This window comes from Aplysia californica, unplaced genomic scaffold (assembly GCF_000002075.1).
Source record: "Aplysia californica isolate F4 #8 unplaced genomic scaffold, AplCal3.0 scaffold00636, whole genome shotgun sequence".
Classification (NCBI taxonomy): domain Eukaryota; kingdom Metazoa; phylum Mollusca; class Gastropoda; order Aplysiida; family Aplysiidae; genus Aplysia; species Aplysia californica.
In genome coordinates this window covers 160530-173670 of record NW_004797906.1, presented here as the reverse complement: position 1 = coordinate 173670, position 13141 = coordinate 160530, and the positions used below count along the sequence as shown (strand labels likewise).

Sequence of the window (13141 nt, the reverse complement as noted above, 5' to 3'; positions counted from 1 at the left end):
GAGGGGGGGAGGGGAGGGGGGTCATTTTAATTTGAGTGAAAAGAAGCAAGCACACCAATACAATACCAGTGATTCAGTGGAGGGGAAAAATAAAGCAGACAGACAAACAACAAAGGGAAAGATAACATATAACTACCAACACTGCCTTAAACTACCCATCCCTGATAAGAGACATAGTGCACACGTCCTTCATAAAACTAATAACATAGGGCTTTTTCCTGAGGGTTGTAAACTAGATCTACGTATCCCACAACCTCTCCAGATCAGTGCATCTTCAACATCGTCTATTAACCAGAATACACATTCTCAGAAAATTAAACATGTACAACGATAGTTTTAAAAGCATCATGTCAGTAAGAACCAATAAGAATTTTTCATTAATGATCTACAGCTGTATACTAGTTGTAAAGTGCATTGAGCAAGCTGTTGAGCATGGATACGTGCTTAATAAATGCAATTAAGCAATTACTATGATTATACTGTACTGAGGTGGGTGTAACAAAAAATGGGTGTCAAATTGACACTAATATCATACTTATTATAGAAAAAAGAGCTCAAATGTGTGTGACTTACTCATTTTCAAAGTAGTACATGCCGTGCTTCATGATGGCATCAGTGCGGGAGGGCATGATCCTCATGGCCTTGGTGTAGTCTTCCATGGCCAGCAACATCTCGCCTCTCTGCCATGGAAACATTTAGTTTAGTTCAGTTTAGATTGTGCTGATTCATAAGACAAAGAGAGGCATATCTCCACAATAAAGGTCATTTGGCATTGGGAAAAGCAAGGCTGATAGACAGAAATAAAAGTAACTGAGGACATTGTATAAAGAAATTGAACCTACCACTGGCACCCCCAACCATCCACCACAACATCATTAGGTGGAACAGGTGACAGGAGGGAGCCAATTGTAGGTCCAACTTCTCTTCTTGTCCTCTGTCATCTCTGTCTGTCTTCCTTTTTTTTCAGCATAAAATGACTGTTATTGTTTTGAGGTGCTTCTCTTTTTCTCTATACTCAAACAAAACAAAAACAATGTAAATGTAACCTACAATTAAAACCTTTAACAAAACATTCCTTTTCCCTGCTTCTTTCTTTTTGAAAACGTTTCTCTTCAAATCACCAACTAAATACAAACCCTTATCTTAACACTTCTAGACATAAATGACCCTCTGTAGGTCATTTAATGTCCAAAAACCCTTCAGAACATTCTCAGAGCATCCTAATAAAATTCCCAAAGCAAATGAAGGAAACTTCCTGACCTCCTCGTACATCGCTGCCCTCTGGAAGTGAGCCTCGTGGTCCAGCGGGTTGAACTTGATAGCTGACGAGTAGTTGATGATGGCCATAGTCACATCCCCTTGCTTCTTGTAGATCTCTGCCCTAATAAGAATGACACAGAACAATTTTTTTAAAGATCATCTTTGATACGAAAGTGCAGAAAGTAAAAAAACCCAATCATTCAGGAAACTTCATATGTCTTTGCAAGAAGTCAGTAGGTAACAGCCAGTTCACCAGTATCAGTGGTGTAGTGGTCAGGCATTTTGGCATCACATGTGGAAGACATGAGTTTAATTCCCTAGTGGAGAAGATTTTGTCAAGTATGTCCACCTTTCTACTGGGATGTTGTGTCTATTTCAGTCTGAGTTGGCCCTGACAGGTAGGCTTGAAGCAGCCAGCCTCCTGCATGATCTAAATCGTGTTGATAGAGGCATTAAAATCTTAAATCACACCCACTTCATAATTGAGTACGTCTACAGCACATACTATCATAATTACACAAACAAAACTTTCAAAATCAAAACTATAAAAACACTTAGATGTACAAAACTGAAAGTGTCACTTTATAAAGTAGTTTTAATTCTACATCTCTCCTGCTTTTTAAAAACTGAATAACCAAATTGACAGCTTTGTGAAAGACTCCTCTATATGCCATTTTGAAAAATGACGTATGGAGGACTTTTACACTGAGCAGTCAAAATGCAAAAGTCGTTTCTCATTAAAGAAAAATATTTGATAACAAAAAGAATACAAACAGCCCTGTCTCCATCATACAAGAAGCCAAAACTGCCATTCTTTGGCAAAGAGGCAGACCAGATAATAAAGTAGCAGTTTCAGTATAGCGTCTATTAAAACCAAAGTGGACTTGTTTGCTGGCAAAAGATCTACTCAACAGGATTACAGAGAGATATGAAGAAAAATCTTGACAACTTCTGGTCTCAGTTCCTCCCAACAATACAAGTCAAAGGGCAAGTGAGTGAGTGACTCTATCAAACATCTCAAGTGATTTACATATTGAAACTATAAGTCTCTGAGGTGTAATAGCTTTTTTGCTATTGTAAACTGATGATGTGTGTGGATTCCTAAGTGGGGAGGTAATTTAATTGAGTATCTGCGTCTGTCTAATGGGATACTGTATCCCACTCTCACTCTGGCTGGGTTGAACTCTACAAGAGGCATGGTCAAAGTAACCTGCCTCCTAAATGATCCACAATGCATTGGGTTGACCCTTACAGACATGACCACAACTTTAGATTATATTGATTAGGGGTGTAAAGTATTTACAACTGATCAACCAAACCAGAAAATGTGGAGAAGTGAGGGAAAAAAGTCGTACATGGATCTGTATGCTCCTGAGTGATTCTTGTTCTTCTTCATGATATAATTGAGGTCATCCAGCGCAGCTGCCTTCCTGTCCTGTAGGATGAACAGCAGGTGGCGATGCCAGTAAGCATCTAGGAGGTCCGGCTCTAGGCTGATGGCCCTGCAATACCGAAGGATGGACACAGATGGCATTGAGTGGGCATTTGTAGTATTTAGTATTGTTACATTCAGACAGGCACACACACACACACACACACACACACACACACACACACAAATGCACAAACACAAACATTCATAAACGCATGCGCACACACATGCACAAACGCTAGCGCACACACACACCTACACACACACACACACAAATATTCTACAATGCAAGGACTACTCACAAATTCCAACCAAGCTACTTGCACTCAATCTTTCACACAACATCATCATTTGAAAATGTTTATGACACAAGAATACACTCACATATCGAGGTCCATTTCAGCTTTTTTCAGCTGTCCGATCTGAAAGGTGAAAAGTTATAACTTAGATCATGAACTTTGACATTATAAAATCTTGAGGGTTGTGATAAAACAACATCACGAGTTTATTTTACATCTGAGAAACAATGGAGGAGAACTCTATTGGTTTGAAAAAAATGTACACTCATCAACACCTATCTCAAAGTTTTCATTTCTTAAAATGTCCAATCTCATGTTAAGTTCTAACTTAAGAGATAAGTCTGACACATTACAGAAAGTTTATTCCTCTAGCCCATCAAGTCATTACGAGAGACTTCAAGCTTCTATATTTTGTTTTTATGTCATTTTGACAGTTCGAAATTGATATTGTCCTAATAAACAACATATAGTAGCAGAAACAAACTCGCGTTTGTTCTCAGAGCTGTCATTGGACTCTGTGATGGGTGGTATCATTCAGAATTCTTTACGTGCCCAGCTTCCCAATTATGAGGCAGGCTGCTGTGACAGACAGACAGAGATAGTAAACAATAAGACTTCCCTGTACAGGAACCAACCACAGGCCATAACACCTTAAACCTACACAGTGGTCACTGTGATGTCCACATAAAAAAAGCAAATGACTCATAAATAAAAAGTCCAAAAGGGGAATAAACCACCGAGTCAAAAAGGGAAAAAAACAAAGAGATTCGTAGAATTAGCATTTATTTTTTTCCTTTATCGTAATCAATTTCACTTAAATTTGGACAGTTGTCTTACGTGTCCATCTGCACTAGGTGTTAGGTGGGGATGCAATGTGCCTACCTTTCTGTAGAGAGCCCCACGCCTGCAGTAATCAAAGGCTGTCGGATTGAACATGGTGTTGATCACTTGAGACAGTTTCTCTATCTCCTCCAACAGAATCTGGACACAACAGCATTCATGAAATGAATGCAGAGAAATTGATTTTGAAAGGAAACTGATTTTTTTTTTGTGGGGGGGAGACATAAAAAGGAAAAAATCAAAAATAGAAATAAAGAAAAATGGACAGATCTTAAAAAACAATAAAAGCAGGGGGGGGACAAATAAACATGTTTCTACTTTACCAAAAAGAAGCAAAAAAAAAAAAGCATAGTTAAATTTAAATCATCACAGGCTAGGAGTACAGAAAGTACAGACATCTTTTGGAACTGCTTTACAAGACTGTCCTGCCACAGAGAGGAAATAACTACAATCAGGATGTATTCAGTTTTTTGCAAATAACATCAGATCCAGAAGCACTTTGAGGAGTTAGATTTGAATGCCCTGCCTCCATTGGTAACAATATTAGTATAATAGAAACAGATATTGAGTTTACTTTAGTAAAAATCAGCAACATTTCCCCATATTCAAGAATAGTAACAATCTTAATTGAAAGACCTGTCAACAGCTCTAAATCTTCTCAATATTCAAACAATAACACATTATGTCCACTTAATATACAGTCAATGTTTTACACCCCCAATGTCCATTTAATATATTTGAGGAATCACAGGGAAATCATGCACTCGTAAAAATAATTAAATTGAAGAAACAGGCATTTCCCCGCTCGTTTGGCAATTTTAATCGCATTTTTTTTTTCAGACTCAATATCCTTTATATACCTATTAAAAACCACTGTGTGGACTTTTACTGAAAAACGATTAAGGGCACAAAAATGTAAATTTTATATAACTATGTTAGTAATTAAACTTTGGAACTCGTTTTCTTGCTTATTTTACCTCTGAAATCAGGCAACCTCAACCTCCATCAATAGCAAATATCTCCACTACTATTTAAGATGGATGATTGTTTTCTTCATCAAAAGCAAGACAACTGAAAAACCTTTAAGGTGAAACCAAAAACCCCACAGGCTCGAAAACTCACAAGCCCCTGTTTCCACCACATCCTGACACGTATAGTAAATGTTTTACTCCTGCAACGACCAATCAATAAGTGGTAAATGTTTTACAGCTCCATTAATACAATTTAGATAATTTAGAATGCTAACCTCTTCAACTCTGACTGTCATGGACAACCTGGTAAGCTAAGTAGGACATTTTATCCCTAAATAAAAACATAAGTGCTTGGCAAAATAAAGTTCTCTGCGAGGGGAATCAAACTCACTTCTTCTGTATACAATAGCAAAGTACCTTACTATTCATTGACCATGGTGCCATTACACCATAAATATTGATCATAATGTCCAAGGATGCACGAAAAGCCAAACTGATGTTCACAACCTAAGAGTTTCTGTGCCAGACTGACTGTCACAACATCAAAGTTACCTGATAAATCTCAGCATTCTCAGGTGTGTCTGCAATAGGGTCTATGGCCTCAATATCCTGAGAAAGAATGTCGGAGACAGGATCTTTCTTCCTGTAAATTAGAAAACAAAAGACAATGAAAAATTCAAAGTTAATGAGTTGATTTTTTTCTTTTTATTTTAAAGGTTGTCGGCCTAGTGGTTAGGCTACCGGACTCGTAATCGTGAGGTTGCGGGTTCGGGGGTTCGAGCTGCGGGCCCGACATTGTGTCCTTGGGAAAGGCACTTTACATGAATTTTCCTCACTTTACCCAAGTGGGAATAGGTACCCAGCTATAGACAGTGAAAGATCTTGCCAGTTTGTTAGTGTTTGAGCGCTTAACCAGCTGCTTGCAAAGCATGCTTCCCGGGAAGCTGAGAATGTTTCTGAGTGTTCTATGGTCTGCTGGGGTAATAATATAGTGTAAAGCGCATAGAGCTTGCTTTCAAGTGAGGACATGCGCAATACAAATGCTATTTATTATTATTACATTAGTACATCATTATATTATGAGACAAGCAGACCACAATAAAAGAATCAATAGAACATCTCCTGATAATGGAAGCTATACAGGAAATAAAACACACCATAGATATAAAAGGCTGACACAAATTACAGAACCAATAAACTACCTCTTGCCAGAAGACACCATAGACTAAGATTACGAGCACAGACAATATGGCAAACATTATGACAGTAACAGAAATTCCTTGCAAGATAATATAATAGTGATGGAGTTTTCAAGCGAAATGATATGAAAGCTCAGAACCTTTTTAACAAAATATATAAGTTGAAGAAATTTCTACTCAGAGTCCAAAAATATTTCGAAGATTTCTCAAGTGATAAAAATGCAATGAAAACACAGTGGGAAGAGAATAAATGAAAGTTTGCCACACCCTTTTTTCTTCTCATCTTTGTTCTCCTCTGTGCGCTGGCCTGCCTCCTCTTCCTCCTCCTCAGCCTCAGAATCTTCTGGTGTAGGAGGGAAGACTTGGTCAAACCAGGTGTTCCAGATTCCTCGTACCCACTCTCTATCTTCCTCACCGGAACTGGGGGGGGGGGGGGGGGGTGAGAGTACAGCAATTGAGTTTAATCCCTGGGATGTGTGACAGAGCATGTGTGAGTGGGTGTGACTTGGATTGAATAATTGCGAGTGTGTATGTGCGTCCGGGTGTGTGTGTGTATGTGTGTGTGTATGTGTGTGTGTGTGTGTGTGTGTGTGTGTGTGTGTGTTTGTATGAGTATGTGTTTGTTTCTTTCTTTGTGCATGTTTTGGGTTGACCCTGTGTGTGTGTGTGTGTGTGTGTGTGTGTGTGTGTGTGTGTGTGTGTGTGTGCGTGTGTTTGCGAGTGAATGAGAGAAAAGAGAGAGAGAGAGAGAGAGAGAGAGAGAGAGAGAGAGAGAGAGAGAGAGAGAGAGAGAGAGAGAGAGAGAGAGAGAGAGAGAGAGAGAGAGACACTTTGAGCATATGGCAACTAATTTGTGATTGTTTTATCTATTCAAGTTATGCTCAAGCATAAAGTTTTGACCACGTTCTTTGCAAAAAGGATTAAGAAAATTTTCAAAAACTAATCTATACTATAGGTCCACACACATAAACATACCCCCCAGGGCGGTGCAACTGACTGAAGTGTCTTTAGGTAATTCCCAAAGGGGGGAAGTTCCTCATTCTAATGCACAGTAGAATTGTAAATGGGCTGACCCAACAGTGTCATTCTCATAACTGTACCTGAACTACAACAGGGAACTGCTGCTTTTTTCTTTCCTAATCCTTACTATCGTCATTTTCCTCTACTTCTTTTGTTTGTTCGTAACACTCTTGTGACCCGCAATTTCCAGGGTGCCTTGATAGTCGAAGCAGACCTTGTGCTGTTGAAGCTAGAGAGGTGAGCTTTGTAAGTCTGATTCCCTGTAGGGACTTCTCTGTTGACATCCACCCCTTGGCGCTCATATGACCTTATGCAGTTGCGAGCACCGAAAAACCTCTACTAAAAACCCCCCCACAAAACCACAAAAACATATCATTCAAACACATAACACTCAACATCTCCAGCTCTCAAATTTACTTACGGCATTCTTTTCTTGGTTTTGAACTCCTCAAAGTTAAGCAGGTCGGGGATGCTGGCTCTGTAAGAACGAACTTGCCTGCACAACAGTCAAAGAAAAATTGCATTTATTTCTATATTTACTAGAGTAAAGAGAAGCACATTGCAAGATAGAATGACACAAATATCCGAGGGACAGTGGCAATATATGAATGGGTTTTTTTTTGGTAGATTGAACAAAGCAGTGAAGAAAATGATATTGGTCCAACCCTAGGCACGGAGACCCGAAGCTCTATGGAGGCCTGGAGGGATGTCCATTTAGAGATGAACGAGAAAAGGAATAGTATCCCCTTTTCTTTCCTTGTTCCCATCAAATCGACACCATATAAAAGGTTGAAAGTCTATATCATTTGCCATAAGCACTGGTGTCCACATGTGTTGTACAATCAGAAAATAATAATAAACCTATCCAATATCAACTTCATAGAACTTGGTAAAAAGGCAATAACAAAAAGATTCCAGAGGTATTCAGATCATTTATTTCTGGTATATAAAAATGTTAACATGACACTAAAATATAAGTTTTAAGTTCACCATGGCACTCTCATTTCCCTCTCCACCACTTTGTTGAGTTTGGGCATTGAGCCGTGCCGCTCCAGTTTGTTTGGCGGTCGCATCGTTAGCATCTTCTCAGCTGCTTCAATTTTTGCCAAGTCCATCGTTCTCTGGCCCCGCTTTTTCTTTTTCCTGCAAAGAAAACAACAAAAGAAAAGTGAAAGGTTTATAGCAAAACCGATTGAACTAAAATTGGGACAATAGTAGAAAAAGTTAGTTATTCGATTTAAGATCAGTAAGCTTTTTAGAAAAAGCTGAACAGAGGTAGCAAAAAATAATTGGTTACAGCACATTTTTGTAGACAAGAACATCTTAAAGCAGTGAAGTTAAAAAACTACTTTCTCAAAATTATGGAGCTTCTTGGAAAAGGCTGTAGACATAAGCAAAACATCCTCTACAACACACACACTGGTCTCAGAATATTATTTAAATGTTTTCCCCCCAAAATTACTTATAAAAAAACAAATTGTTAAACACCCCACAACATGAGTAAATATATTAGCATCAAATTTAAGAGATGAGACAGTGTGTTTCCTTATGTCTATAATTACTTTTGAACAATGAGAAGGTATGTGTAGACCACCACTTATCATGGATGACTTACTTCTTAGGCAAGATCACATAGTTGCGACCAGCCATGAGAGCTTTCTCGGCTGGAGTCAGTTCATCTTCAACTGTAATGAGAGCACAAAACACAAGCATGTTTATAAGAAGAGTCTTCTTCCCTTATACCAGGGGTGCCAACCTCAATCACTCACGGGGCAAAGCTCAAATGACACTTAAAGTTGCAAGTCAAACTAGATAAGCATTCAATGAGCAGTGGAAAACGGAACTACCATTACAAATCAAAACAGACAAATCTGAATATACAATTTAATACAATTCAAGTCATATAAATTTTTACTCTTAAGCCAACAGGTCAGGGTTGGGTGTTTGGCATCTTTTCTTGGCAACAAGTTCATTTATGCTTTAAATAATGTTCTGCATTACTGACATTCAAAGGATGGACTATGTAGAATTCTCTCAAAGGCTGGATGCAGCCTGCGGGTCTTGAATTTGACACCTGTGCCTTCTACTATAACTGACATGCTGTCTTGACCAGTGTCTTTGGTTAAATAGTTAGGCTGTTCACCTTTCCGTGCAGAAGACATGAATTTGATTCCCGTACAGAAAAATAATTCTGTTGTGTATCTCTGTATTTCCGCTTGGATGCTGTATACCATATTGTTTGGGTTAACCTTGGCAAGCAGGGTGGAAAAGCCAAACTTCTTAAAGACCTAAAGTGTGTCAATACAGGATATAAAACATTTGTAATCTTCCAAGCATACACTAACTTGTCCCATTGTTACATTTTTCATGTTTTGATGTAGGTTATGATGTTTCAAAATAAAGACACAGTGGTCGCTGAGATATCAATATTAATTCTTAAAAAGAATAAAAATAATCAAGAATGAGAATCCTGACAATTACAACATTTAATGTGTAATGAGTGATTATGTTTTAGCTGACTTTGAATAAAGAGCAGCACATTGGCATTATGGCCATTAAATGGGGTTGAATGGCAAGACACACAGATAGAAACAACAGAGGAAACGAAAGGAAGAAGGACCTACGAAAGGCACCTTCCAACCATCTACTGTACAGAGAATTTTTACAGTAAAATGGGAAAATGAATTACAGTCAAAAGTGTCCAAGATAGCCATTCATTGTCAAAGAGAAAACTGATTATTTAGACAAGTGGTTATCTTGGATAATGTTGTTATAAAAAAAATACAGGGGGGGGGTGAGGAAGTAGTTGTTTGTACGGGTGATTGTCTTGGACAGGTGGATGATAACCAGGTCCGACTGTATATGAAAAAGAAATACTGAGCATCTCACCTGGTTTCGGAGTGTGGGAGATGGTGAGAGAATCATACTCTTCTGTGGCAGGAAGTTGAACCACATTCTGGATAAGATCAAAAATTGCTCATCAGTTTTTCGACATATGGACTTATTTGTATAATCTAAGAACCTGTTCATTTGCTTTGCTTTTAATAAGAAAAATAATTATCAATCAAGAATAAAAGTCAAGATATTTGCAACTGGAGAAGTGGGGATTGCCTGGTATCAGAGGTAAAATTAGCGAGAAAATGGCTGTTAGATTTTAGTGACTCCTAAAGCTGTAGTGTCCTTGGAAAATGCAAAGTAAATTTTTTTATACCTTTGTCTAACGCTTTCAGTAAAATCCACGGAGGAATGTGTTTTTAAATGGACATAAAAGGTGTTGAGCCCAAAACAAACAAAAATCAGTAGAAATTGCTCAACAGGAGGAAAAATGTTAGTTACTTTGATTTAATTAATTTGACAAGCCCCTGACTTCACCACAATACCACACAAATACTCTACTTTTTCTGTTTTTCACAATCCTACCTATAACAGGTATTTTTTCTTGCTTTTTGTCAAACATTTAGAATTTGAATTTCGACAAAAATTTTCTTGAGCACATGCAATCAATAACACAGATTTAGAAACTCCAATAAAAAAGAAAAGAAAAATTTTGGGCTCAGTACAATTTAAAATCTTGCCGACAACATAGTCATTCATCCCCCTACAGGCACATACACTTGAGCGTCAAGAGAGCGAGAAGACTGACTCTCCACAAACAACATATGAGCTGAGAATAAAGATAACCCACAAAATAAAAAAAAGTAACACTCTGTCAGGATCATACACAATCTTTATCAAAACCAACACCTACTTCCTCCTCTGCCTCCATCTTCTCCAGCTCCTCAAAAGCATCCTGCACACGAATCTGCTTTTTCGCCCGCTCAAGAAGACGTCGCTGCTCCGAGATCTGAAAGGATATAGAAGAAAAAAGGAAGCAAGGGCTTGAGCAATACAAAGGAATATGCTGAGAGGAGAAAAAAAAATGCAAATACAATACGCTGACCTAAAAAAAAGCCAAGTGACCACGCCATGCTTTGCCAAGCATCTGTTTTATCTCATGCATAACCGGGCTAGATTCATGTGTCGCTTCGTGTATGTTTTACCTCACCTCATGCAAGGCTGCCTTACAGTTGCATGATGCTGACTGTGTTCATAACTCATCATGTGTGTGTTTTTAACTCACCTCAAGCATGGTTATGTAAATTTAAATCAAATGTTGCTGTGTGTGCTGAACGCATGTGTCACTATGTGTTATTTATATCAAGCGATAAAGCCATGTTTCACTATCTATGTTATTCATGGCATGCATAACTGTGTTAAATTCATGTGTCACTATGTGGGTTATTCACATCATGCATGACAGTGTTAAAGTCATATGTCCCTATGTGTGTTTAGGTTATATGTTGCAAAATGCATTACAATTATGCACTGCTATGTGTGTTAAAGTCGTATGTCACTATGTGTTAGAAAAGTCATGTGTCTATATGTATGCTATAAATCACGTCATGTCATGGCTGTGTAAACTTTCTATGTCACTGAGTGCGACTAAGTCAGGTGTCATTATGACTACCTAACTCTATATCACGTGTAACTCACCTCATGCATGGCTGTGTTAAAATCATGCGGCACAATAAGTGTGTCGTCATTGTGAGCCAAGAGATTGGGTGCCGTACCCGGTCGTCGGCCATCAGGATCTCTCTCCGTGGGGCCCATCGTCACCGACTGACTCTCCACTGTCTGATCCATCGGCACCTCCAGTCCCCCATCCACAGCGCCCTCTATAGAGGTCTGTGTAGCTACGAGAGGTCCTGGTCCGAGAGTGTCGTCTCCCCCTGCCTCAGTGCTGGCAACGTCAGTGATGTCATCCGCAATGGGGATCTCCACTGGCGAGTCCTCCAGTCTGTCCCCTAAGGTCACTGTGATTGGTATACAAAAGGGGGCCAAAATGAACAAAAAAGTGCCAAAACAAATTGTTAAAAGGGCTAAATTAAGACAAAGAAAGGGGTAAAATAAGTCAAACCTGTGTAAAACGGCCACCCATTGTCAAGAAGAAAAGTGTCCGTATAAGACAGGTGGCCATCTTAGGCAGGACTGATCAAGATGAAGAAAATGACCCATTCCCATCTGAGGTCCCAATCGAAAGTAGCCCCATTGTTGCTGTTTTTGTAGTTGGTGGTGGTGGTTTGTATTTTATTTGTAATTTTTATTTTCTTGCTGGTTTTGCACAAGGGTGTCAATAAAACGAAATGTCTCAGACGAGGAAGACCGAGTGCAATGTTAAAACAAACACATGGGTCGCCACCACTCGGAGAACGAGCGAAGCTTCTGTCACAAGTTCATGTTGACGTCCTATTGTTACTTTGTTACAGACTGGGTAAACAGTGACCATTCATCTCACTTACGATTTGTGTATTAGTTCTGGGCGGGGTTTATGGGTTTTGAGGGATCACACGCTTACCTCACCAGCAGCTGAAAATTGGTAGCTATTGGTCAACAGTGGGAGGGGCCTACGCAACTGTGATCGGTTGGAGGGACTACCTAACAAAAACGACAGGCGATTGAATTATGACGGCTCGCCTACAACGCCATGGGCCAATGCACAATTTATGACAAAATGTAATGGAGTCACTAAGGTGGCCGTCTAAGACACGTGTTATTGCTTGGTGTGATAGGGGTTATGTGGTAAAATATGGTGGCCGCGGCTGCGTTGGACAGGTGCCCGTTTTACACAGTTAAATTATATAGAAAAAACGCAAGGGGGGAGATGGAAAGTGGCCGTTTGTACAGGTGGCCGTCTTATAGAGGTGGCCGCCAGGGCAGATTTGACTGTATATTAGTACCTGAATTATTCACTGTAACAGAGATTTCTGACTTACCAACAAAAAAATCTTAAATCTGTCTTTAAAGTAGCTTGTTTACGTTGTCTGGAGTGAAAGTCACTTACGCTTCTGAGCGAGTGAGAGAGGATAGAGACAGACAGAACAGAAAAAGAGAGATATAGAAAGAAAGAAGGGGAGAAAAGATGGAAAGAAAACACACAAGAGACAACAATATAACAGAAAAGAGAAAAATAAAACAGAAAAGAGAGAGAGAAAGAGAGAGAGAGAGAGAGAGAGAGAGAGAGAGAGAGAGAGAGAGAGAGAGAGAGAGAGAGAGAGAGAGAAGGAAAAAGAAAAGCCTGAA

At 39.1% G+C, this 13141-nt stretch overlaps 1 protein-coding gene across 1 annotated transcript in view; it reads right to left on the bottom strand.

The window, feature by feature from the left end:
* LOC101857057 overlaps positions 1–13141 on the bottom strand; it is a gene marked incomplete in the record, with an annotated part of 61825 nt that overhangs the window by 21626 nt on the left and 27058 nt on the right. Inside the window, 13 exon segments of the mRNA XM_013087770.2 lie at positions 574–680; positions 1261–1381; positions 2616–2762; positions 3077–3114; positions 3874–3972; positions 5355–5445; positions 6269–6421; positions 7443–7517; positions 8012–8164; positions 8637–8706; positions 9911–9977; positions 10770–10865; positions 11555–11874. Coding sequence (XP_012943224.1) covers positions 574–680; positions 1261–1381; positions 2616–2762; positions 3077–3114; positions 3874–3972; positions 5355–5445; positions 6269–6421; positions 7443–7517; positions 8012–8164; positions 8637–8706; positions 9911–9977; positions 10770–10865; positions 11555–11874 — 1537 coding nt within the window.